The 27,628-nt window shown below is 36.4% G+C and overlaps 1 protein-coding gene across 17 annotated transcripts in view; it reads right to left on the reverse strand.

Annotated features, from left to right (window-relative positions):
• The window catches only part of RBFOX1 (RNA binding fox-1 homolog 1), a 748,795-nt gene that overhangs the window by 493,737 nt on the left and 227,430 nt on the right, over positions 1-27,628 (reverse strand). For all 17 annotated transcript variants that reach the window (XM_015294588.4, XM_414942.8, XM_046900794.1 and 14 more), the window contains one exon: positions 19,695-19,742. In XM_015294588.4, the coding sequence (XP_015150074.1) occupies positions 19,695-19,742 (48 nt within the window). The remainder of the gene's footprint in view (positions 1-19,694; positions 19,743-27,628) is intronic.

Below are 27,628 nucleotides of genomic sequence, written 5' to 3' on the forward strand. Positions count from 1 at the left end.
TTTATTAAGGAACCACTAGAAAAGAACATCCTCTATGTTTTATGTTACGTTAACACACACACACACACACACACGGAAAACACTCATCCCTTCTTACATCAGCCCTGGCATTTCTTTCCAGCACCTGCAGGGCTAACACCTTTGGGGGTGGAAATACATTAGATTAACATCAGTTGACAGTGTGATAAGGATACCATACATATGATCCATCAAAATAAACTGGTGTAAATATTTTTCATGCTTCTAAAAATGAATTACTACTTTCCTTTTAAGCATGTTTTTTAAACCTATGAAGCTACTTTTTTCAGCCCCATGTTTTCTAAATTGAATTAGCCAGAAAAATTATACATATATCAAATCTACGGTGATTATAAGAGGAAAACAAGGACGGAGATACTGTTTTCATTCTTCCTTTTAAGCATTTTTACATCTGCAACTACACATGTCTCATCAGTTTTGCAAAAGAAGGAAAAAAAGAGGAAAGCTTTATTTAGAGTAAAATGTTAATTAATATCTATTTTTAGAATTTTTTTTCCCCAAAGCATCAATCAATCAGTCTTTCTTTGCTTTAATGCACAGGAATGAAATTTACCATTTAAAAAAAATCTGCATACTGATCACTAGTACGTTCCTTTTCCTCAGCAGCTCCTACAACCATCCCTTTCTCTAAGGAAAAAAAATTGTCAAAATACGTATTTTTGCTGAGAACACTCAAGTTCAGCAACTCTAAGCTTCCGTTTTCTTTTTATGATGCAAAACTATTGCACAGCTGAGAATCATTTATTGAGTAATACCCAATCCTCTCCTACCTATCATCAGAGCACTAATAGCATCACAGAAGTAGAACCCTGTCTGTCTATCACATAGTCATACAAAAATTGAAAGCCAATCATAAGAATGTTTCATATGAAAACAAAATACAGTCTTAAAGAGTTCAAATCTCCTTGGGAAACATCCCTCAAATTTCTTTCCCTGTGTTTCGACAGGTGAATAGCACCTAGTGATCTTCAGGTTTGGCACATAAAATCTACACAAACGAAACATTTCATAATGCCTTCATGATTTAAAAGAAGCGTGGTTCTACACAAGTACATAACCACCATATTGTAATCTAAATATGGTTGTCCAATTGCCTGTGCTCAAGAAAGAAATATTGTTAGACTATGTGTTCTATTAATGCAAACTGAGAAGTAAGCTTTTTCCTAATATTCCCCAAAGATTCTGGTACTAGTGTTAAGTTTCAACTGTCTTTGATTATCTTTGCTTCATCAGGTTTTCTATTGCACAGACTTGCAATGGGGCTGTCGTAGTTGGGATTAAAGATATCCCCCAAAAAAGCATTAAGTGGACCAGACAGCTTTCTACAGAATGTTACAGGCAAAGGAAATTCAAAGATCGGGACTCTAAAACAGTCTTTTTGCACTTGGAATAAACCTCAGGGTACAGCCTCCATTTGTTATCCTCTTTCTACTTGAAGATAAGTCAGTATTATACATCAAGAATAACATTCATAGGAAAGCATTAAAAAATTGTATTCTTCATTAAAAAGTCCATTATACAAAGTGCTGAATGTTTTTGACCTTTTCCTCATAAAAACTCTGTTTATAGTAAAAAGTAAATCTAATTTTACAGCATCTTAAAATGAAAAAAATGTTGTTTTTTTAATTAGTGGTTTATTTAACATATAAAATAAAATGCTGCAGTGTTACTGCTTTCACAGAAACAACTTTGAGCATCTAGACAAACTACCAGCCTACCTCAACACTGCCTTAATCTACATCTGAAGCCCTTCATGCTCATCCACGCAGCAAAAACAGTTATAATGATTCCTGAAACCACAGAGCCATAGAATATCAGCAGCTATTCTTCTTCTTCTTATCATCATCATTTTCTTCCTAAAAAGAATCTGGAACATCTAATTAAATGTCAGCCTTGATTTTTTTCCCCACGTTTTTAAGTTTGAATTTAGTGGTTTTGCTTTCCAAAGACTTACAAAACCAAAAACATAAAAAGAGGACAAAGTAAATATGGCAATAAAAGTCATGAACGACTTCAACAGCTAGCGTATTAACCATTTCAGTAAGGCTGATTTAGTACACAGGATTTTGACGAAGACAACTGATATCATCTGTGTAATTAATCCGTGTCAATTCTAAGGGATTCTTATCTTCTAAAGGAAATGGGTCATGATAACAAGCATTGATTTCCTGCTCCTCCCATCTCTCAGATCATGAGCCCACATTTGAAGAACATTATTTTCACTTTGTTATTGACTGTAAACCAAAATCTCACTAACATACCCAGCAAACTTAAAAAGCATGAATGAATGGCTAACCTCACACAATCGTCACACACGGGAAAGCACGCACTTCTACAGGTACGGTGCAAGTATGGAACCTTTTGTCTGCAGAGAAGCCACCAACCCTGAGGATTTGACACATCTATCACCAGTATCTTAGTATTGTCTTCCATAAATTCAAGGCGGGGGAAAAACACCACTGAAAACAACAGCCACAATCATAGATTTTTCTCACATGCTTGTATGCATCAAAATAACCTACAAAGTCTGATTTGCTGTTTCTAGAAGAATTAAAGATCTGTCACTCAACAGTTCCACCTGAACTAAGGCTTTACTACACTAAACTTCATTTTTCACCTATTTAGGGCAAGAGAAGCCATGCAGAAAAAAAATGCACTCCAAGTTCGAGAAAATAATAGGCCGAAATATTAGTTTTTACAGACTTCCTTGACAATAAACATCTCAAAATCTTTGAGCAAACCCTCTACCACGCTTTGTATGCAGTATTTATATGCCTTAGTCATACAACATCAGCATGATGTTTTGGTTTATCTTCTTCATAACCTTCTCTTTGAAAAGGCCAAGATGATAATATATATTAAAGGATCTGAGGGACTTTCAAACAAAGCTACACTGATCACGTATGTGACACACACATACCATGGTCCTGTTGCATATGTCTGTTAACCAAATAGCACTATCATGGAAGTCACTTTTTTGTTTGTTTTTTTACAGATTTACATGATAGAAATCAGAATAAGAGTAACTGACATGATTGTAGCCTGTATTTTTAAGGCAACTGTCCACAATTAGTATTGTAATGGAATGCCTCTATAAAGCTGCGCCCTTTGAACCCTTTGCTCAGATCACATTTTCTGCCAAATATGCTGTTCTTTGAAATGTAATTAGTCATCAGCAGAAAGCTGATTTCAAGCAACTGTTTCTGATGTTTAACAGACTTCTAGAGCCAGCGCCTGTAATTCAGCCAGGGTTATGCTCATGAATTATACAGAGAAAGTTGTGAGTGAAATTAATCCATCCCGTAACACACCAAAAGGATTGTGTGGTGTGTTGACATACAGCTCTGGAAAACCAGATGCACGTTTTGGATAAGTTGTAATGAATGCTCTGTTACTGATACTTACCATCAGACTCACTCCTATGAGCAAGAGCCACCACCAGCAAACAACGAGAACAGACAATTAGCTTAATGATCATTTCAAATGACATTAAAATAAACTAATATAGTGGGAAAAGCATCTTCTGAATCAGTCTGAAATTGATCATTTCAGGCAGCATGCAGGCAATCAGAAACAGAGACTTAATGAAGAACAGAAAGATTTCTCTATGGAATCAAATTTCAGAAGCCTTAAAAAGCAAAGTGCTCCATCCAAGTCAACATCAGGTAATTTTTGTCCTCATCTTGTACAACAATTCCATAATTTTCAAAAGGAAACAAAGTGAATTACACATTTAGAAATAAAAAGAGAGAGGGCAGATATTACAGGAATCTCTTCTCAAAGACTACTGCTTCACTTGAAATATTAAGTTAGAAGATAGGGCATAGGTAGATACCATTTTTTTTTTTCCTACAAGATTAAGTTCCGGATTTAACAATGAATCTCTGTCAGCTTGTTTGGGTTTTTTAATTTCCCCTGTTCATGACAGCTAGATATATTTAATACCTCTGGATGACTTTTATTCAATGTGAAAGATCGTTCAGGATTCCCAAGTACTTGCTATACTAATGGAAAGGCAATTAAGAATATTTTAGTTAAAAACTATAAATCATAACATATCTACACACTGTTCACCTCCACTCCTAGCTGTACAGATTATCCCACGCCGAGACACATTCCAGCTACAACATCCAGATAGGAAAATTTCTTAAGCTCTGAAGTCCATATTAAAATGACATCGGCCATTGGGCTCAATCTACATTAAAACTTAAGCAGTTTATTAAAAAAAAAGAGAAAATACAATTAACAGACATTTCATGTCTCAAAGAGTACTGCTACAAAAGGAACGGCACACACAAAGTTTTCTCAACACTTTAACAGAGCGTCATTAAGCACAAACAGAAACAACAGCCTGGTGAGATAAGGCAACAGGTAGAAGTTGAACAAACAAGACAGTTACCAAACATGTTACATTATCTACTGAAGTCACTAAAAAAAAAAATAAGATGACTTGAACCACAGTAAACTTCATTACACAAGTTGCAAATTCCAAGCTCTGCTGCACAAACTTAGAGCCTTCATAGCACAGATCCATTTGCGTTAATCAGATATGTAGACAGACAATCATTATAGCTTACCTAGCCAGCTTCAAATATACAGAGTCCTATTAATGTAGAATTAGCCAAATCAAGTAAAGGCACAACTTCAATTTATGTAAGAACTTACTCTTCAATTGTTTTGTGAACCAAGTTGGATGGTCCATCCACTAGAATGTATGCATCAACTAGAATTTCCCTTTTCATAGGTTACAAACAGCTCTATGTATATAACCTAAATATTGAAAATTCTGATTAACAGCTTAAGAGTAGTTGAATTTAAGTTTAGAGCTATTTCTCATTCTCTGTTTTACACTTTCTGTACTGTTTAATTTTGGAAATCCAACAGATGGTGTGACAACAGACATGATCATATCACCAGTTCATTAATAACAAAGAATTACATTGAATGACAATATTTCTTTCTTTAAATACCTGCAAAAAAAGAAGTTTACCTTTCAAACTGAATTGCTACTCAGTTTGCCAATCAAACAAATCCCATTCAGCTACACAATATGACTGAATATATGCCTGACTAAACAGGAAGGTCCCGCGATATGTGCCCTACATGCCACAGGAGTCAGGACTTAATCGACTGGATAGAAAAGGTAAGTTAATAGCAATGGGTCTCTGGTTTATCCCCAGGAGCATTAAGTTGGAGTTTTATAGCAAGAGAATCCACTGTTAATTTCACTCTCCCTTATCTCAGTGTCAACCACTGTATTAGTCTATCCCTTAAGGACAAATTTGCTAATGGTTTTTGTCACAAATACTGTAATAGCAATGACGTTTTGAAAGCCTGACTTACTTGGTAATCATACAAACACACCAGTCACTATGCAAGCCCCCCCCTTCCCCCCCCAGAAAAACACAACCCCCCAAAAAACACAAAAAAGCACCTCCCACTAGAATTATAGGTAATTAACTGCTCAGTTAAGTATGTTTAAACACAGCAATCACATTACAGAGGAAAACAAACTTCAGCAAAATTATTTGTTTTTAAAACGGTGGAGTTTGCAGTGTACTTTTTAGATGTGTGCTTTCAAAAAACTTAATAGAATTGCTATTTGGACATTCAATCATGACTGTTACAAAAAAAAAAACCAACATCAGCCTACAAAAATTACCTACTAATCACCAAATCCTTCAGCTTGGTTTTGTATCATATGATTCCTATGGTCATGCTGTAAATTGGCTACCACATCTTCTCTTAGCTCATTCTGAGCAGAAATCAATACATAAAAAGAAAGCCTTCAACAAGATGCACAATCCCTACTCCTCTCTCTCCAATAATATTATCTGATACAAATAATGCCTAAATGACAGCAAGAGTATGGGGAGGTAAAGAGGGATTCAAAGTGTGACAAGTACATCCTGAGTGTTCTGTTGCATTCAATTCCAATTGGAAGCTCTCATTTTAGGCTGAAGTGTACAAAAATATGGCTTTTAAAATTTCTAAGTGTCAGCCTCTAAAGTAAACCTAATTTTTAATGCCTTGAATTATTTCCATTTCTTCGTTCCTGTATGCAAGAGTGGTCACTGTGTCATACATGGGTTTTACATAACCTTTGAAGATGAAACTACAGTTCTAAGTGTTTTTTAATCGAACAATGTTTTAAGTATTACTATATTCAACAAACAACAGTGGAGTTACATAGGAAGTGAAAGACTGGCTTGAGATAAGTCATTTGAAAAACATAAACAATTTCTTTATGCAAAATGCTAACAAAATATAGTGATGTAACTGCACCAAATTAGGATGTGATACACAGAAACGGTAGCAAAAAAACGCTGGGGAGTTCTATCAGATCTAAAACAGGACAAAATAAACATACAGGCTGTAGAGTAATACAGAACCTTAACCACGGCTTACGTCAAGGATGAGCAAGCCTCATAATGATTGAGAAGTTATTATGAAATTGGGTTGCTATGGGGGGAAAAAAGAAACCAAAACAAAACCCTCCTTTAAAAATTGATTTACTGAGTGAACACTTCTTTTATTCTTATTTTTTAAGCTTACGCTGCCACCTTCTGGTTATGTAAGCTATTTCATCCACAATGTGCCAAAACTCTACTGGTGAACTTGAAAGCTAAAACTGACCAAGACTTAGCAGTATGCACAACTGTATTAATAGAAGATAGGAAGAGATTTTTAGTACTTCTACAGGAAGTATTACTTCCAAGGAAAGATAAAACATAAAGAGAGGGAACTTCTGAAACAACATAAAATTTGAGTAGGTTTTAAATATAGAGAAAAATAAAAGGCATTAAAGAACACTGTAATATTTACAAGAGCACCTCCTTATAAAGTGAGTATCAAGCTTTGGGACTTTTAAAACTAGTTTTGAAAAGGCAAGAGTTGGATGTGGAAGATCAACTCTAGTGGATATTTTGATAGATATTAATAAGTCTATTAGCATACAGAATAACTCGGTTCCAAGTTCTAATCTGACTGGATACTTAATTGTAACACACTATATATACTTGGCTTCCAATAAGGTAAGTAAGCCACATTTCTAGAGAGAGGGGGAGCACTAACTTAACAACTGACCTGCTTTGAGAGCCTTCGTATTTACGTTCTTATGAAGAAGCAGATCTTCCAAAAAGCACGACACTTTATTTCGAAGATGACTTTTACCTATATTAAGTATATTAAAAGTTTTGGACCCAATAACCTTCAGACATAGTAGCAACAACCAATATTTGCACTGAGTTCAGCTGAAGCTATATGCCAACATGGGCCTCCGTATGCCTTGCTTACCTAAGATGAAATGCTGTTCACTCCATGCTAGAAGTCTCACAGGACTCATAGCTATTCCCAAGGCAGTAATCTAAAAAGAGAAGCCTTACTCAATTGGTCTTAATCATCTCAATGGGCATAACAAGGACTGCAAGTATGTGAGGACACATGAAAAATCCTTAGTATTTCTAGAATCCTCATGAGTTAAACAGAGTAAATCAATCCAGTCTTTCCCAGACTGATACTTCTACCTTATAATGAATTATAATTCTGTAGACTATGCATGTAATCAGGAATAAATCTGAAAACTGACTTGTTAAGGGCTTTTTTTTTTTTTTTTAATAAATTGCATGGAATATCAGAAACAAATTCTCATATTCAGTGCAGGACTGATTTCAAATCAAAACATTATTTATCCTTTAATGAGAAGGGTAAGGAAGCATGGGCACAGGCTGCCCAGAGCAGCTGTGGTGCCCCATCCCTGCAGGCACACAAAGGTCAGGCTGGGTGGGCACTGAGCACTGATGGAGCCGTGGTGTCCCTGTTCAATGCAGGTGAGTGGGACTATAAGGCAATTAAAGGTCCCTTTCAACTCAAATGATTCCATAATTCTACAATTCTAGGATTTGTTAAAATGTTAAAATTTCACAGCCCTGCTTTTAAATCTCTTTGCTAGCACATTAGATTGGGCATCTTCAGAAGGGTAAAATTCTTCTATGCGACTGCTTTTATAAACAGCTCAAATACTGTCACGAGAAAATTCCTCACAACATTGGTTAGTAATAAACTTCATGAATATTTTGCATCTTCTAAGGCAACAAAAATATCAAACCAGAGAACAAAACCAACCCTCTTAAGCAAATCAGGAACATGCTCTACTGTTACGCAAAAAAAGAAAGCCAGCCTTTTTTTTTTTTTCCTTCAAAAATAATTGCCAGCATCAAGAGAACCAGTGAAAGAGACAAGAAACACAGACTTAACTAGTCTTTACCTACCACACCTGACAACTGGAAGTGAAAAGCATGCCTAAACACAGGGTATCATGAACAAAAGAAATGCTGGGAATCCATTTAACAGAAACAAGATCATACATTCATGTGAGGAAACAGAACAAAGAAAACACAATCCTGCAATACAGTGAAATAATATGTGATACTGGTTTTGAAGACAAATATTCTAGGGACATAGCAATAACTGTGATGATCTAAGACACAAAGTTTTCTAGGAAAATGAGTTAATGAGTTGGTCTAACATGGCTTCAATGCTGTAACATTCTATGTGCATCTCCTCCTGTGAGTCTTAAGTCATCAGCCAATGAGTTATCCGCTCAGGAAAGACCAGAATGAAGTCATCTTTGATAAAACAGATTTTCCTGAAAATGTAAACATTCCCTACTGGATTTCAGGCAATCCATCATAGTATATATTAAAAAAATAACAAACGGTTCTGTTCCATTAGTCCTCAATACTTGTAAGTAACAGATCAGAATTTTTTTTTTTCTATTTCATTTATTTAAAATCACGAGTTGCAACTTGAACAGGATTCATATTGCCATTATCCAGAAAAACACAAACAAACACTTGGGTACATTAGCCTGCTAGCAGAAAAAACAGCTTTCATACTTTGAAATCAGAATTCTTCTTTCAATACTTATACTGTATTTTAAGACATAACCCCTGAATGCTTTTAGAAGCTGTTATATGGCATGTATTCCATCACCACCTCTCCCACACTAGCTATTTTAGTACTGCCTTGGGTGTCCTATTTCAGTATTCAAGCACCTCAGATAAATTGCAGAACCCCGGGATTTTTCTGACCTCAATCAACAGCAAGGATTTTTCAGCTGAACTGTGCAAAACTGCTATGATTACATAAGTCATTTCTGGACAGGGTATAGTTTAGATATAAACCATAAAGTCTACATATCACATATCCCACAAAGACACTAAAGCATACTTGTTCAAGAAAAATGAGAAAAAATGATTAAATTTACTTCACCCCTTAAATAAAATTCATCAGCAGTGCTTTAGAGACAATAGAAGCGCGCAGATCCAAATTTCCAAATACGGACATACATTTAAAAATAAGTGGCCTTATAATAACAGACTTCATCAGACGAAAGTACATCGTGCATCATTATTGAAGAAGTCAGTTCTAAGGTAACTGAATTAGAAAGTTTGGAGCAAACCATCCAACACCAGAAGTCAAGGCAGCTGTAGAAAGCAATATGCTGCTGCAGCAAAAAGATTTACCTGGGAAGAGATCCAATATAAAAAAAACTTGACTAACTAGGATCAATGAGAAATGAATTGGATTACTGAATAGAAGTATATTATTGCACGTGTTCAAGGTACCAGGAAGGTAATAGAGCCAACAGGTATAAAAAAGACTTCCACACCCATTTCCCCTTTTATGATTCAATCATAGCAATCCCTTTAATCAGGTTGGATTACTTCCCAGATATTAATTTGGCAAACAATAGTCTGATCTATTCTGTCCCCTTCAAATACGATGAAAGCAATCTGCCACTGATAATCTAGCCACACGCGTACACCTGGAAAGCCATCTAAACAATTTGTGTCTAAACAGTGGGAAAACACTGAACTCAAAAAATGAAATAGAGCTTTCCGAATTGATCGATTCCCAAGTGCTGAAACATTAGCAGTTCAAAGAGTCATGGACTCCTTTCCACAAGACAGACAGAAAGACAGAAATGCTATATGCACAAACGAAAGATTACTCGCTTGTACACAGTTGGAAGCATAGCTTTCTCACTAGTCTCACCCATTCCAGTTCCCCTACATCTCTTGTTTTCCACTAGAAATCTCAGTCTATTTTTCAGACTACTTCTACTATATTTGTAAACAGTTTCAGCAACCTAATAGATATAAAATACTGTTGATAACACCTATTGCTTTGGTTGTGCTAAATGGTGTTTTCACAGCAAACTGCTCTCTTTTTCATGCTGACAACCCTTCCGACCTCTCAGTGAGCAGGCTAATGCTGGGCAAGAGATAGTAAGGGGACACAGCTGGGACAGCTGACATGAAGTGGCCAAAGTGATGTTCTAAAGCCTGTAAGTACAAGCTCAGCAATAAAACAGAGCAGAAGAAGGGGTGGGGGGAGATCTTCATCCGTTGGCAGCCATTGTTCTGAAACTGGCTGGGTATGTGTTCATGGGAGGTGTTAAGTGTAAGTGAACTTGGATTTTCCCCTTTTCTTCACTTATTAAACTGCCTTTATCTCGACCCTCGAGTCTGTCACTTTTGCTCTTCATGCTCTTCTTCCCCATTCCACTGGGCAGGTGGGAGCAAGCAAGAAACTGTGCAGGTAACAATTTAGCTGCTGGTCTGGGTCAACTCACCCAAATGCTTTAAGTCCTGTGGTTTTACTGTCTTTTACTTTTCCTCTGCTGTACTCTAGCTGCTGAATATAAGCAACACTTTGGTTTTGATCACTGTTTACACTGACTCACAATTCCTGAAAAGAAACACCACAGCAAGCCAAATTCTGTATGAAACCTGGGCAACTGGTTCTAGTACCAACAGTAGAATTTAACAGAATGGAAAAATCACGGAGCTCCATTTTTCAGAGCTAAAAGATTCAAGAAATGACTGTCTGAAAGATTCAGATATTCTGGTATGCACACTACCCATTAGCTAACATGCGTACACAAACAGTGGATCTCACCTCTTCTCTCCCATGCTGATGATGTTGAGAAGCAAGAAAAAGGTACTTACACACCAGTCAATGCTCTATCCCTAGTATTCAAGAATATTTCTGTAAGAATCTTTTTGTAATGGGCTATATGGAAAACAGAACCAAAAATATAATACGCAGTTCACTTCCTAAAAGGATTCCCATTTTCAACATAAAACCTCTGATAGAGGTGCAATTGCTGATAGAGAAGAAATGTTATTTCTGTCTCTCAATTTTATGACTTAGAACAGTAAAGCACTTGCCTGCATCAAGTTTTCCACACAAAATTTCAAATGCCATTCCAAGTTCCATACAAATTAGTTTCAATCAAGTCTACCTTAACACCACAGAGGAGCAATTTGACAGAATATCAGGTATACCATTAAATAATTAGAAAGCAACTGTAATCTCCTGAATAGCAATGTTTGTGTATTTAACATGAGCTCTGTTACAAGGACTTAAAACAACTTACAAAAGAACTCCGTTCCCCAAATTTCACCTGCAGAAAAATCTAACCTCCAGACTCCCACCTCATCAGTAAGCCTCTCTGAGGAAACTTCATGAAATTCTAATGTCTCTTTCTAACACTTCTGTAGTCAACAGTGGCTTACTTCTCACTGCAAGGAAAATTAAAGTGCAGTGTAGAAACACTTACATGGCTAAGCACAGATGGCCAGCCATATGTTTTCAGCCAGAAAAAAAAAAAGTTTTTAATACTTTTAGAAATATACTTTCTTTTAAAGTGGGTTTACTTCCAAAAACTGAGGAAAACTAACATTTCTGAGTCCCATGTATTTCACAAAACAAACCCCAGGCTGACTATCCAGGCATACAGAGGTAAGGGAAAAAAAAAAACCAACTTATTTTATGGCTCCTCGATCCCTCTGTTTTCTCTCCTAGGAACACCATCTCCTAATATTTTGAAGTAACAATAAAAGCTGTGTATTTATTAATTTTACCTTTTAAAGAACTCGAAAAGACAAGTTCGCAAGTGTTCAATTAGCGGTGTTCTGCTAAGTTTAATCAGTTAATGTGCAATCTGTGTATCACTTAATACATGAAATGCTGTCCTGCAATTTTAAAGAAAGAAAATTAGAACGCACTGCCTAGAACTTGGGAATAGAAAATTAATGGAATGTATCTCTGTACCTCAGTTTAATGAAACAACATCTGCAAGATTACTTGTCTCATAAAAAAAAGCACATCAACAAGCCTGGCGCGTAACAGAAGAAAAGTATTATCTATATTTTCAAAACGTTACCATCTGGGGGCGTTATGCAAGAATAAATACTCCATCGGATCGATTCACTGAATCTCTGCGAACACAAACACTCTAAGTGGCTTCCCACAGCGGCCTCATTATCTGAAGTCCTCTTAGGAGTTACTCTGCAACCTATTTTTCCTCCATATCCCGTCAAACGCTGACCTATTCCATTACTGCCATCATGACTAGATTCCACCTAGCTTAATGAACCAGTCATACTTGTTTCAAAAACAGCATGTCCTAAGCAAGAGAAGTGAAGCTAATAATGACAGCTTGAAACAAAGGCTTTAGATGAATGCCCAGTGCCCTAACACTGCAGCTAATTTTTTAAGTATATGAAAAAAAAAAAACAACAGGTAAGAGGGACTCTGCATACCTTTTTCCCAACTCCCTTTGCTCTCTTCCAAAACTGCCCTTAGTTTTAAATTATCCAGTTCAAATGTTAAACAATGATATGAAAGACTACTGACGCCCTCTGAGATATCCAACAAAAATGTGAGGTTGACACATCCATGGTACAGCTCTAAAAGAATAACTAATAAAAGTTCTCATTTGATAAGGACAATTAGGCTATCATTTTAATTCTCCCATTCTTGAAATTGCAATCTTTATTCCATGAGAAAAAGTCAAATTGAGAGTTGAAGTCGAAAGGACTACTGGCCACAGGTAAAGCTGCGCTCAGCTTCTGTGCTGGGAAGCGTCTGCCTACAAAAATAGCAAGAAGCTGAGTATCCATTTCAGTTGCATCAACTTGATCACCTTGCATGGTCAAACCCCTCCCTGCTCCATAATAAGAAAACAGCATGAGATGATGTACACCTACAGATGGGCAGTCTTACAAACACGCTTAGAGCCTGAGAAGAAACACAGTGAGGAAATTGCTTAAGTTGTCCTCAGTTTCTGCTAGCTACTGAAATATAGACTTTTTAAACAGTTGTTCATCGCAATTTCTAGTTACTTTGTATGAAACATATACATTTCTTTTTATTAATACAGGTCTCTCTAAAGTCCATGTTTTCTGTTAATGTGCCTTTGAGTTCTTAACTAGTAAATGAAAAGGCATTAGGGAAGATAACCTCTATCAACATAGAAACCATTTCCAATAAATATCATTATCATCTCATTTCCAATTGAAAAGTACTTCCATTTTGTTATGGTTCTTGGAGCTCCACCTCACCTCCCTAAGCACATTGCTTAGCAAGACATGATTAAAATTTACCACATACCTTTGTGCAAAAACCTAATCAAGCACATTCTTAACCTACAGTATACTCCTGGAGCAGGATTGCTGAGGTGCAACAAGCATCCTAAAATGGGCCTAAGTAGCAAAGATGTTTTTCTGGATTCCTATTCAGTATTATTTGCATTGGCACATTGATGCTACAAATACCAACATACAACATCACCTGCGTTTTGAACAGTCTCTACAATAATTGCATCCTACTGCCTATCCAACAGATGAGATGAAATCTCTCAAGGCTGCTGTTAGAAGTATATTGGCTGTGACACCCTTTGTCAGATCCTAAAAGGACACAATCACTCTGGACCTGAACTCAATACCCCGGCTTCTTCTGTAGTTACCATAATGCACATGTAATTCACCCTCAGATATAAAAACAAATGACCCACCTGCAGCCCACACTATAATATACAGGCTTTCTGAAAATTCCTGTCCCACCTGCAAATTTGGGGATGGCCGCTCTGCCTCTCCTGCACAATTGGAAGTGCTGCCTATCAAAGGTCATCTGCTTGCTCTCCTGGGATTTCCACACAGCACATCCCTCCATCCTGGGGGGCACACAGAAGGTTTGCTAGGGGTACAGGGGACCTTATGTGGTGTGACCAGCTGCCATCAGCTGCTATGGAACTGTTCTGGCAGGCTCTGCAACTGCACTAATTTCTAGGCAGTCAGAGCACGAAGATGAGAAGTCTGACAGGAGTGTGGGCATCCAAGCCTGGCGTCAGTTACTTAAGTGAGTGTGGGCCCTGCTACCGTGGCTGGAAGACCACAGCTCTCTGGATTATACAACATGCCATAGATGAGGTGCCCATGGGGTACAGTTTTTCACAGAGTGCTCCAGAACGGGGCCTTCCCGCAAGGCGCAGCCTTTGGGAAGGGACTGCTGCTATGCAGGATGTGATTCCTGCCAAAAAAAAAAAATCAGCTCCAGCATGGGCCACAATTCCTGCCCGGAACCCCTGCTTCTGCATGGGCTCTCCACAGGCTACAGCACAGATATCTGCACTGAGACCATCCTGTGTGCTGCAGCAGGACAGCCTGCTTCACCACACTGCTCATTACAACCGCAAAATCACTGCTCCATCTCCTGAAGTACCTCTTTCCCCCTTCCCCTGACCTCTGTGCCTGCAGGGCTGTTTCTCTCATACATTCTCCCTCTCAGCTGCTGTACAACAGTCTCTGCCCTTTCTTAAATATCCTCTCAACCAACATCATTCATTGGCTTGGCTTTGGCCAGCTGAGCAGCAATCTGCCTTAGCTGGTATTCCAATAAAATAAACATACCATATACATTCCTTATGTGTATTCAGCATGAGTAAAAGTCATACAGCTGAACACATTAACACTTCAGTGGGAGGTCAAATTATTGTTTTGGCACTTGTATCAAGTCTGTCATTTCAATTCCACTTTATCAAATTACGGATTGCTCGATACAGTTGGATGAAAGGGAAAGACAGACACACACACCAGCAATTGTCATCACTTCAGTTGTGAAATTCCGTAATTGCATGCCAGTGACAGAAAGAACAAGAGAGCAGTAATAGGACTGCCATTATGATCATTCAAATACTATGGAACCTTCCAACAAGGCTTTGTACTGTGACAATCTACATACCAGGAGATTGACGGGATTTCTGACTCTTTCCTCACTTCAGTATTGCCAATATTTATTAGACCAACCAGCACTGCACATTGGGTTCTAAGGCAAGTTTTGGCTGTCCATATTTCCGTAACTAATGCTTCTATTTGCAAAGAACATCAACTAAGACAAGGAAATGGAGGATCCTTTGATTTCAAAGATATCACTAAAAGTATAAGAGTTAGATTAAGAATTATACATTCTCATATAAAAATAATATAAAATTATACTCAGAATACAGGTCTGATTCAACTCACTGCCTGAGCTTGTGGTTATCTGGAGTGCATAAAATCTCTAATTAAAAATATTACTGAGGAGGCAGCCACAGATTTCAAGCAACTTTTCTGCAAGAGAAAATAAACCTGAGATTATTTTACCCTTCTGAAAAAATTCACCTCTGTGATGAAAAGGACTCCAGAAATGTCATTCAAATCCAACTTAAGAGCTGAGATCTCAGTGGGAACCTTTGGCATACAGTGACAGGTAGATATTATCTGAACAGCTCGTTATTCTAACTCGTGCATTATTCCCACTTGTTTCCTCTACATTCTATCCTGTCAGACAATGCTTCAATAATACTCTTATTTTTCCCACAGCTAAAGAGGCAGAAGAAATAGGAATTATTTGTTCACTCAGGCAAACACCAGGAGGTCCATTAGCGTTCCTTAAGATTCCACTGAATCTATACCCAAACACAATTCACAGAACACAATCACCTAACACAATAAAGATACTTGTATAGAATACCTTGGTACAATAGATTGGAGTCTGCGATCTTTACTCAACAAAAAATTCCTTTTAACATGAGGAAAAAATTCACCCCAAACATTCCAAAATTATATAAGCTGCATAATGCCCTCAAAGAGGTTAAAAAAAAAAAAAGATATTTGATATTCACTGATAGGAAGGTCCTAAACAGCAGAAGAAGGGTTCACAACAAAAGGAAACAGCATACAATTATAGCGATATCTTAGGTGTCTGCAGTTAAGAAGCATCATGGACAGACTGACTCATAAGCTCTTTCTTATTTGATACCCTTATTAATTTCCACTCACAGTAAGTAACTTAAAGAAAAATGTTAAAGTAATTCTTTTCCTACTACTAAGACAAAGTTTTCCCTTAAACTTTTATGGAAAAATATTTGGAAATTATCATTAAATTGAATAAATAAAAGATTACAAGAAGCTATAGGATGAGCTGAGTACAGTATAGTTGTAAACCAACGTTCTTTGCCTTCCTGTTTTTCCTTGGACTAACTCTGCAGCCTTCCCTCTGGCTTTCCTTCATAATTCTATTTCCGCATATTTAACTTGAGCAATATAAATGTAAGTACTTTCCTTAAAAGTGTTTTTAATTTGTTTGTGAAGTGCCTGAAAATCCTCTGACAGATGGTACTAAAAACAAAAATGATACATTTTTTTCTTCAGAAGACATAAGGAAAGGCATTGCTGCCTATGCCATATCCCACAGAAGGTAATGGAGAGCGATGAAACATTATGTCGCTACAGGGAAATTTTCTAACTTACTGACCTATCATGTTATTGACCTAATGCACACCCATTAAGTCTATTGCTCTCATAAAGCCTCTGCACTCTGAGCTCAAATGTGGTAAATTTTTAAGTCAAGATGCATCTCAAAAATGTTCCCTCCATGAGCTACTTCAAGAAAAGAAAATGAAGCAAGATATCCTGAGTGACCTTCAGTTACCAAGCTCATAACGTAGCTGCTAGTTAATGGTCAGCATTTACTTTCCTGCAAGCTATGCTGAAGAGAATGTCACTGCACATTACAGCAAATGTGAGTCTATTACTAAAAAGAGTACGCTGAAATCAAACAAAAATGAAGAAACCAAATAGGAAGAACAAAACATCCCAAGCACCGTGAAATCCAGATGCAGCAGAATTACCCAGCACAGAACAGCCATTGTAAATTAACTTTCCAGTCAGATTTCAGTGGCTCAAACAGTTCCCCATCTCAGAATAAAGAAAAAGGGAGGGTGGGACAGCATGAGGAAGATAACCCCCATACCAGAACGTTGGTTTCACAGCATTGGAATTTCTTCGATGACAAGGCAACAATTGCAAAGCAAAACAAAGTATTCCCTCATGTTCTGTTCAGAACTTAAAGACAGAATAAAACAGGGAGAAATATTGCTTCCAGGGATTTTTCTTTTTTTTTCTCCTGTACTTCTGAAGACTTCTGTTCAATGCAAATTCCATACAGCAATTCTCTCCCACATGTTTTAAGACCAAATAAATACAAGAACTTGGAATAAAAAAAAAAGTGGGAAAATATATTTGGGGCAAGTATTTCAGCTATTGAAAACTGATTAAACTGATATAAGAGCAACTGAAAAATACTGCTTTACATGCTAGCAATCTTAAAGTGATGCTGAGACAAGAGCTTGTTTGTATCATAAGGAAGAGAAGATCACAAAGGAATCTACATGGCCCTCCCTTCCAGCAAAAGGGACAATACTTTCATGAATTCCTTCAAACAATCATTGGTTTTGCTCCCAACACACACTTATTGGAATACATGGGTAAAACAAACTAACAAACATCACTTGGTTACCCTTTGAAGATTGAGATCTCACGCTGAAAAACACCACAGGCTTTAAAATTGACTCAAATTCCAAAAACATGAAACCAGCTTCAGAAATCACTGTTTTCACCAAGTCACAATTCACATGGCTATAAGAGGCTTCTTTCCTGTGAAAATTTAATGATTGTGTTTCTACATGTAGTTTTAATAACAGCAAGGCTTAGATATTTGCATAATCACACGACTCACGAAATATCAAATATTGGTTGCTCAGAAAGAAGGTATGAAAACAAAGTAAAAAAGGGCTGGGTGTGCAACAGAAAAGAGGACTGGTTAGGTGGGAAATGAGTCATCCATAGAGAGGTTCTACATCTGGTTGTGGCAGACACAGCTTAGCAATGCCTAATAATACCGGTCAATTACTACACACTACTGGCTACTTGTCAGCTGTTATTTTAAAACTTAAGACTTCTATCCTTAGGAAAAAAAAAATGGTGGAATCTTACATAAAACGTTCAGGAGAAGTAACAATTAAGAGCAACACAGAACATAGAGATAACGTGGTTAAGGAAATTAGGTCATACTTTCACATTTGCAGAATAATAGATTTCAAAATAATAACTACTTTTACAAAATTTAAGTTCATCTTCAGGCAAAACTTCATTAATGGCTTCATAAATTTCCACTTCATAAAGTAGAGATTAAGAAGCATCAGGAAGAAAGTTTGTAAGAAAAGGAAGGCACCTTGCAGACATTTTGTTGTTAGCTTGGAACATTTTTCATTAATCACTAATGATATAGTTCATTAGTAATATATTTCATTAAGGAAGTGCAAATTATGAAATGCTAATTATGCATGTCTTAATTGCAGTAGTTTGTCTTGATTTCAACATAAAAATATTTATTTACAATGTTACAGGTTCTACAAATTACACTAAGTCCCTAATTTACAGTATCAATAAACACATGCAATGCAACAAGCAGTAAAAAAAACCACGTTGTTATTTCATAAAATTGATATGTTTTTATTTGATTATCTCAGAATAGGTCATTAGTAATCCATACCCCTGGACTGAAAAGTAAAGCTTCAATTTCAGCTCAGCAGAAGCTCCAGTTCTGAGACCAAGCATGAAATGCCATGCAACAATAGCTAATTATAACATCTATGTTCTTTAAAAAAAACTCCAACAAATTAAGGAAATGAGGACAACTAGACAACTCTTCATACAAGTTCTTGCGTTTGCAAGCTAATTACACTCACATTTCAGTATCTTAATTGAATTCTTACTATGTTTTTGTGCAACTCAAAATAATTTCCTTTGTTCCTGAAAACGTTGTAAATCATCGAAATTCTGTAGAACCTTCATCACATAACAAAAATGAATTGTCCTCTCCTGCAGTAACTTCAACAACATATTATACTAGACCTGTATAACAGTACTTAATACAATCTGAACTTGATAACTCAAGTGCATATGGGATTATGTTGGTTTATAAACTTTTTCATTTCCAGCAAAACTAACTTGGTTGTTATTAAGAAAAAGAGGAGCTGCTGAATATTCATGGAAAGATGCAGTAGCCTAAAGAAGTCCAAAAATAACAAAAACAACTTTGGAAAGTTGAACCACAGAACTTCAATATCACACATTATGGCACAGTTAAACTAACGCTAAATTAATCACAAAAACCCACTGTTTCAAAACGCAACTTGAGAGCTGCTAGAAGACAGCTTTCTGCATCTCCTGCTTTTAAGTGTTTTTAATTCTCTTCTAAATAAGGAAGAGAAATCTTCTAACAAGTTCCCTCAATCGAGTAAGGTAGTTTCGTACCTACTGAAGTAATAATACAACTACATTAGCAATGCTATCAGGAAACTTTAACACATACACATAAAAAAACATAATTTAACATGGTTAAATTAAGAAGAAAAAATACAATGAAAGAGTAACTTACTGGAGCTGCCCGAATAAATGACATTAAGACAAGCCACTTACTTTTCTGTCCTCAGTTTCTACAGAGGAATTGCACTCTGCTTTAGTATCCTGAAAAGACAAACAGAGAAGACAATGTCACAAAGCATACTGACAAGGGTGAGAAGAACTCAGGATTCAAGAAAAGGCATCGAAGTTTGATGAGAAGGTTTCTCAACCTATTATGTTTTACTATACATTTATTATTAATAGTACCTTAAAAGATAAGATATTCAGTACTATGGCATTTAGAAAATTTATTAAACTTCGTTAGTTCGTTAGAAGCATACATGTTGTAAATGTAAAGGTAGGACTGACGCCTGATAAAAAAACAAAGTGACTTCTATATACCACAGCCAGAGCACAAGACAAAATTAAAATGTCTTCCTTATAGTATAAGCTTGCTTTTTCAACATGTATCTTGATGAAACAGTCATTTACTCTTTCTTTTTTTTAATACTGATGGTGAAGGAAAGAAAAAGAATAAGTTAAAAGGTAAGATAACTATCAGCTCAAGAGGAAATGCTCTATCTTCCATGTGCTAACAGAAGTGCCAGAAGTGCTGACAAGGACTCTGAAGTCTACAATGTGTAGGTCCATGTTTATAATCATGGACTACTGGATGTGTTGAAGACACTTGTGTCTGAATCTGACTGCAATATGCAAGAATACTCAAGCATCTATTTTATATAAACATATAGATGTGTTTATATTTATGTATATACAAACATTTTGAACTTATGTTTACTTCAGGAATCAAGCGACCTTAAATCTAATGACATCCAAAACACAATCCTCTTATTCCTTAGGTGTTTTGACTCTCACTGAACTGCCAGGGCTTTGAACAGTAGGGAGCACATAACCTGTTAGAGAATACGTCCTTTTTATCTGTGGAAATATACAGAGCAAATTGATATGACAAATGATTGCCTGAAAGGTACTTATGTCTCCATCTTATTCCTTTGTACAAGTTACTCCTGAAAAAATGGAATAAACTGAATATATTCCAAGCCATTACACTGTAGACAAGGTTAGTGACCTATTATATTTTTTCAGTGTTTTCAACTTCATTTTTTCCATGATGGCACACCCTGAAGCTAGTTTTTCTTACATACTGCTAATTTAGAGACTCCTGTTGATGAGGCCCATTTTGTTTCTTTTGTTAAAACAAGGTCCTTCCCCAGCCTCTTACTGAAGCTAGAACTATTCTCATCAAATTTTGAATTATTGGCTAAAGTTACTTGATACATAAATCTCAAACTACAGACTTAAGGCTGACAGCTAATAGGAGCTTCCATTAAAAATGGAAACAAATTAAATAAAGAGGCTGGGTTTCTTCAGCACCATGTCTATTCATCTTGAATCTACTGACGCTATTTCAATATCAAAGACTTCTTACCTAAGCCATATATTGATAAAAGATTAAAAAGGAAAATCATTCAATGAAATCAAATGGATCAAGGTTTCTTGAAAAACTATTTTCATTCTCGGCAAGATATACTGAAGACGTTTTCATGAGGCATATCCAACTCTCTGTCACTTCTCAAACAGAACATTTCCAAAAAAACAATCTCTGTTATTCTAGTTGGTTTTACACGTCGCTTACAAATCAGTATCAAATACTCTTTATATTCAAAAAGAATTTTTGAGGAGTCAGGATTCAGGTAGCACTTGTGGGAAGTAGTACTCAAAGTTCTTCTCACTTTACTAGGTATCATTGCATAACTGCCAGTTAAATTATAATATTATAAACACTAAGAGCTCTGTTACTGAGCACTGATTTGGTGCAACAAAAGGAAATTTGCTTATCTTGTCTGTTACTTTGAGTAGCAGCAAGGAAACAAACCAAGGTTTTATGCAGCATATCAGGAGCAATAAAGGATAGTTTGCAGATAACTAATGATTTGTTTAAGTTGACAGCAAGATCTAATGGAAGGCTATAAAACAAAACACATCAGAAGCGACATTTATTTCATTCCTTAAAAGGCTCCCTTCCTTCACCTCTATTTCACTTTTTTGATGTTGTTCCACAGAAACTAAACTTTACTCTGTTAGGCCATTGGGAATCACATCTAGCACCTTCAACCTGTGCTAGCGTAACACAAGTGTTACTGAAGAGAAGTCAAAGGAAAGCTCTAGACAGTACAAATGATCATTTGTGATGGCATGACTCTGTTTGGCAATCACACAATTATTTTCACACATGTAAAATGTGTAATTTTACTTTGTGAATAGCAAAAAGCTGAATGCCCTCAAGTAGCCGCCAGTCATACTAAGGCAAATAATAGCTGGGAACGGTTATGATTGGTATCATACTTTTTAGTTTGCTATCTCCCTGCTATCCCGATCACTTTCCACTGCTTCCTTACCAGCATAATACACAATATCCAAAACAAAACACAGACAACGAAAGACCAAAAGACCAATAAATGACACAAGCTAAGAAACTTTACAAGTTCCTTCAACTTCAGATGCATTTCTTTTCCATTTGAAAGGAATGACATGCAGACAGCAAACGATTCCTGCACACACACACACACACTACTCCCTGGCCCGCATCAGAACGAAAGAGGAGAAATCGAGGAGTTAGAAGCGATGCGCTGTTTTTGTCTGTAATATCACGAATGGTCAGTAGGTGGAAGCAAATAACCTCTTACAATGGTGCTCAACTCCATGAGAACTACATCCATAGCACTGAGCACGTTGGTCAGCTATTTTACGTGCACCCTTCGTATCCCAACAAGTGTTAAAACAAATTAAGCCTTTGCTTTCTAACGCTATTTTCCAAGTCACTAAAATGCTGCAGAGATAGAAATTAAATAGTTAAACAGATTTAAAAGGTTACAAAGAGGACGCAGATCCTTTCACTAACAAAAGCACGTATACAGGTAACCCAAACGTTAAACTAAAGAATATAAACACTTTAATTGACAAAGCACACCTTAAAATTCTGGGCTATTTATTTTCCTGGGTATTTTTTATTAAGTGCTCGAATATATCAAAGTCCCAAATAATTGTGGAAAATACTTTCCACACCTTTTTCCACTACCCATTATATATCCTTATTCCTGCTACCAGCAGAATAATTCATTTGAAGTTCACGTTAGTCCTATTTTATCCATCGCAGAGAATTAACAGCACACCACTAGTTACTGGAGGAGAAAAGAGACGGAAAGTGACACAGTAGAATGTGACATTCAAGCCTTCACTAAGTTTGTGCCCAGCAACTGAATGACCCGTGCACAAATCTCAGCAAATTAAGTTCCAGGATTTTTAGAGTTTCAAATGCTGCAGTGTCAAAAGTGTAAGAAAAGAGCTCTGTGAAAGAAAGCAATAGCTTAATCTCTAGTCACTAACATTCCTGGAGCAACAGAGGCCTCTGCCTAACAAGGTAAGAGCAGAAACCAGGAGAAGACCGGGTCATCTTCATCCTTCCCTGATGTCTTAGATTCAGTCTGGAGTCCACAAAGAAATCCATCTCATATGGGATTTAAAGTAAAGTTCCCCAAGCCTTTGGGGAGCTCATTCTTTTTGTTTCTCATTCCGAGTAGAAAGTTTAAGAAGGCAGCTTTCAAGACTCCTGCTATATTGAACTGACAAGCTTTATATTAAAAAATTACTGGTTGTAAAAATGCTGCTGTGTTCATATGCAGTTGAAGTGACTCCTGCGTGTGTCCCTGCCACACACCACCCACCAGCCGGCTGTCGAAGTCAACAACCTCCTTTCTTCTGATTCCAGAGTTCTGATAATACAATTTTCAAAGCTATCAAAGCTGGGTGTTTTGATTTTAAACAAATAAAGCTTGAAAATATATATATATATATATATATATATATACATACATTTATATATATATATATATTTTTTTTTTTTGCATTAACAGATTTGTTTGAGGGAGCAGGTAAATATTTGCTTGCTGATCAGGTGCTTTGGACATGTATGAGACTTGGCCACTCCTCTCCTCTTCATTCTCTCACCTTTGTGACTTTATATGCCCTTTTCTTTAATACACCAAATACTAAGAGACACAAAGACACATCAATCCCCTTCAGAGCACAGAAAGGAAGCATTTGTCTCAACTCATTAGTCCAGTGGGAAAAAAAAGTTACCTGAGTGTAAATCTATGTCAGATCACAACTGCACAAAGCAACATAAAAATAGACTGCATTTTAAGAATAGACATATATTACTTTAAGACATTATCAATCAGGCAGAAGGGTCAGGGAACTGCTCTTCCAACCTAAAAAAACATCTGGTTAGGACTGAAATTTCAGGGCTAGCGAATCTAATCTCAAAGGGTGGTAATGCAAATTTCCATTAGATAAAGTTAACAGTTTGAACAGCACCAAAAAAAATGCACATCCAATGTACAACACCATTTAGGCAGGTAGGTCAAATCTAAGTGTTTCCAGCTCTCAGAGTAGCTATGTTTAATTCAAAGAGCAAAACAGTTGTATCAGGGCAGGGTCCATCTCCGATTTCAGGTGCAAGGTTTTCAGTTGCAATTACAAATGGAAAACATACATATTTTCTAGTTCATGTGTCATTTTCAAAAGAATCTTTTTAAAATCTAATTAGAAATTGTTTTTAGCTAATGGGAAAAAAAGTGCCATTTCAGAAGCAAAGTTAGATAAGCCATCATAACAATCTTCAAAATTGCAAATTTAGCCTTGACTGAACTAATAATATCCCCAACAGCACTGTTGATCTACTTGACACCTACTTGTACTAACAAATACCACTGCATTCTAAGTCACTGGACTGAATATATATTCCTGTAAACTCCAAACGCAGAGCTATCAGTAAAGGTGTTGTGGTGCTGCAAGCACACACTGCACATGGGGTGAGATGGCAATTGGCCATATACACCTGAAACACTGATGCAACTTCCATAGAATGCAACTTAATTTGGTTGACTGCTTTCATATTAACAACGTGTACACCATATGCCTAAACAAGTTTGTTTTCCTTTATGTTGTCTCCTTTAGGAAACCAGATATTAAATTAGTTGATAAATCAAGTACCTAAGCAGCTTTAGAAAATGATTATTATATTAAGCCAAATTTGATAGACTGTAGAAGTAATTTGTGGCAATCAGAAGGCAGCCTAGAGGGAAAGTTTAGAACAAGAGTAAAATGTCTTCCACACGAACTATGCCATGTGCACACAACACATGCACACACATCACGGCAGTTACATCAGAACTCCGTCCATCAGGCCTGATGAGTGGTGATCAGACTGACAAACAAGTAGGTGAGGTACACTTGGAGCTAGGAACTCCTTTCAGGACATAAGAAAATATGAGAATTCTATCTTATGAACTCATCCGTTCTGTTTTTGAAACTCCTCATATTTCTGGTCTCCAAGATATCCCACTAAAATTTCACCACTTCATATATGCAAATTACATGCAAAAAATACACCCTTTTGTTTGTTTTCAATTTGCTAATCCAGACTTCATTGGAAGTCACCAGATCCTCTTTTCCACCAGACATGACAAATTACACCAGCATTGCAAATGATTACAGGAGAAGTCTCTCCTAAACGTCAGAATACCAACACAAGGCTCTCGGTGGTAAGGAGCACCCTCCATCTTTCCAGTGGTTGCCTTCAGCTACTTGATAGCTGGTCACATTTCAATGCTCTCCTTCAATTACAAAAGGAGACAAATGCAACACTGAGCTCACATTTTTTTTTAAAACCATTTTCTTCCCAAATCTAGAGGCATTGTTATTTAAAAGGAATTCTGCATATTCTGATATGCCAACTCTGTCTGGCCAAAAGAATGAGACACAAGAAGAACAGCAGTAATTGGATCACCCACAAGTGAACTCTAAATTAAAAATGCATTTTCTAATACTTTTTTTTTTTAATATTAAAAGCTTTTTATGAATTTCTTTTTCCAGTTTAATCAAGATTCTTAAGCATGAATACTGAATAGTATCCAAGCTGCACAATCTAAAACAAAGTGAAACAGAGCCAGTACAGCAGCTTCGAGTGCTAACAATTTGTTTGCATCAAAACCAATTTTGATGGAGCACAAATGGCATCGTTCCCGAATTCAGAATGCCTCCTTGATGAATTACTTTCAACCCAAAGTAAGTGCAACTGCAGGCACTTCCCTTAAACTAAGAAGCTGAGAAAATCCTATTATAGCAGAAAAATATATTCCTCCCTCTTCCTTTATAAACAAGCTTAATACAGTTTTATTTGATCTGGTAAAGTTTTTGAATTACTTTTTGGCAAAATCTATTTAGAATTTATGATCCTAATATTCTGAGAGGTTTTTTTTTTTTTTTCCCTTTAAAAAACCAAAGGTGAATTCTGAAGCATGGAGGAAAAATAAACCCGCAGTCTCCCTAAGGAGCCTTAGTTTTAGCAACTACTGCTATCTGTCCTACTGTTATTTAAAACAAGGATGGGAGCATAAAACAGGCAGAGAAGTGATACATGCTTCCTATTCTGCTGTTCAGATAACCATTAGCAATAACTGCAATAAAGCACACATGAACAATAGAAATCAGGTACTCATTGAATTGTAAAATCCAATACTCTTTACAAAGGGAAAAAAAAAATCAATTAAAAATCTGTGCCTCAGCTAACACTACTTCATACAGTATGTCAGATAGGCAATCTAACCGTCCATGAAATATTTATTGTTTTCCTTATCAAAACAAGAATCTTACTGGGGGGTAGCTGTCATTAATGATTGTTGTATTTTGCAGCCAATTATGAAATAGATGAAAAAAATCACAGTTTTAAGGTAAATAGACAAAAACTTCTCTCAACAAATCATACTGCCCACATAAATGAACAAAAACTGATTTTCAGTCTGAATCAGATAAATCGTTTCTTTAGTTGGTTCCCGGCCAATTAAGCAGCTTCTGCTTTTATTTATACAAAGGTATCAATTCCAAACAATCTCTCATAACAGATGCACACTCATTAAGCTTGCATTTCTTTGTTTTCAAAGCCATTAGAAAATTTCAGTGCTGCAGCATTAATTGTAATTTTAATAATAGTTCCAAATCAAATTGAATCACTATTTATATATATTATACTATATTCAAGTGAGAAAGGAGAGATCCTATGATATTGCTGAGCAGATTTAACTTTGTTAAAGTGATCAAAGCCAAGCATGACAACACGTAAACACAAAGCACAAGGCATTAACATGAACAGCAAACATTCCAGATTCTTTGCCAGAATAAAAATCCAATGCTTAAAGTTCCTTCATCAGATATAAAGAGCAGCATTTTCTGAAATATATATGTTTTAACCCATCATTACCATTACAGAGTGGTATTTTAAAAATAAATACAGTAAGATCAGCAGTAAGCTCCTGAGGTTTTATTTGGTATAGGTATGCTTGTATTTTTAAACACAGGAAGACTATTAGAACACTTAAACATCCTTTGGATCAAAATGCTTATATAAACTCTTCTGAAACAGAAAGAAAAATGCTGCCATGTCTTTTTTATTGCTGAACATAACAAAAGTAAGGCAGTACCAATGATCCTTGTGGTCCTTTTCAACCCAGGCCATTCTATGATTCCACGATACCTTCTACTGAAGTATGGCTGACAGTCCTTAAAACACTGGTGCACGAGTACAACATTAGACAGTGAGACATGCTTTTTGGTTGTTGCTTTATACAGCCTTTGCTCTTTAAATGTGCGACATTTCATACATACAAAGATTACCCAAAAAGCACCCATTCACTTTAAGCATCTCTCGCACAATTTATTGACACATTAAAGCAGTACAATAAACGCCCCAGAGAAAATAATGTTTCCACTACAACAAAACAGAAAGTTGTCAGGATGACCAACGTTAACAGAAGGAATAAATACTGTTGTTTCCCTTTTGAATTCTCACCGTGCTTTACTGCCATGAGTGGTACGCATTTTAAGAGACGTTTAATTAAAGGAATTGATAATGAAGAACTTCAAAGTGA

Source organism: Gallus gallus, chromosome 14 (assembly GCF_016699485.2).
Source record: "Gallus gallus isolate bGalGal1 chromosome 14, bGalGal1.mat.broiler.GRCg7b, whole genome shotgun sequence".
Classification (NCBI taxonomy): Eukaryota; Metazoa; Chordata; class Aves; order Galliformes; family Phasianidae; genus Gallus; species Gallus gallus.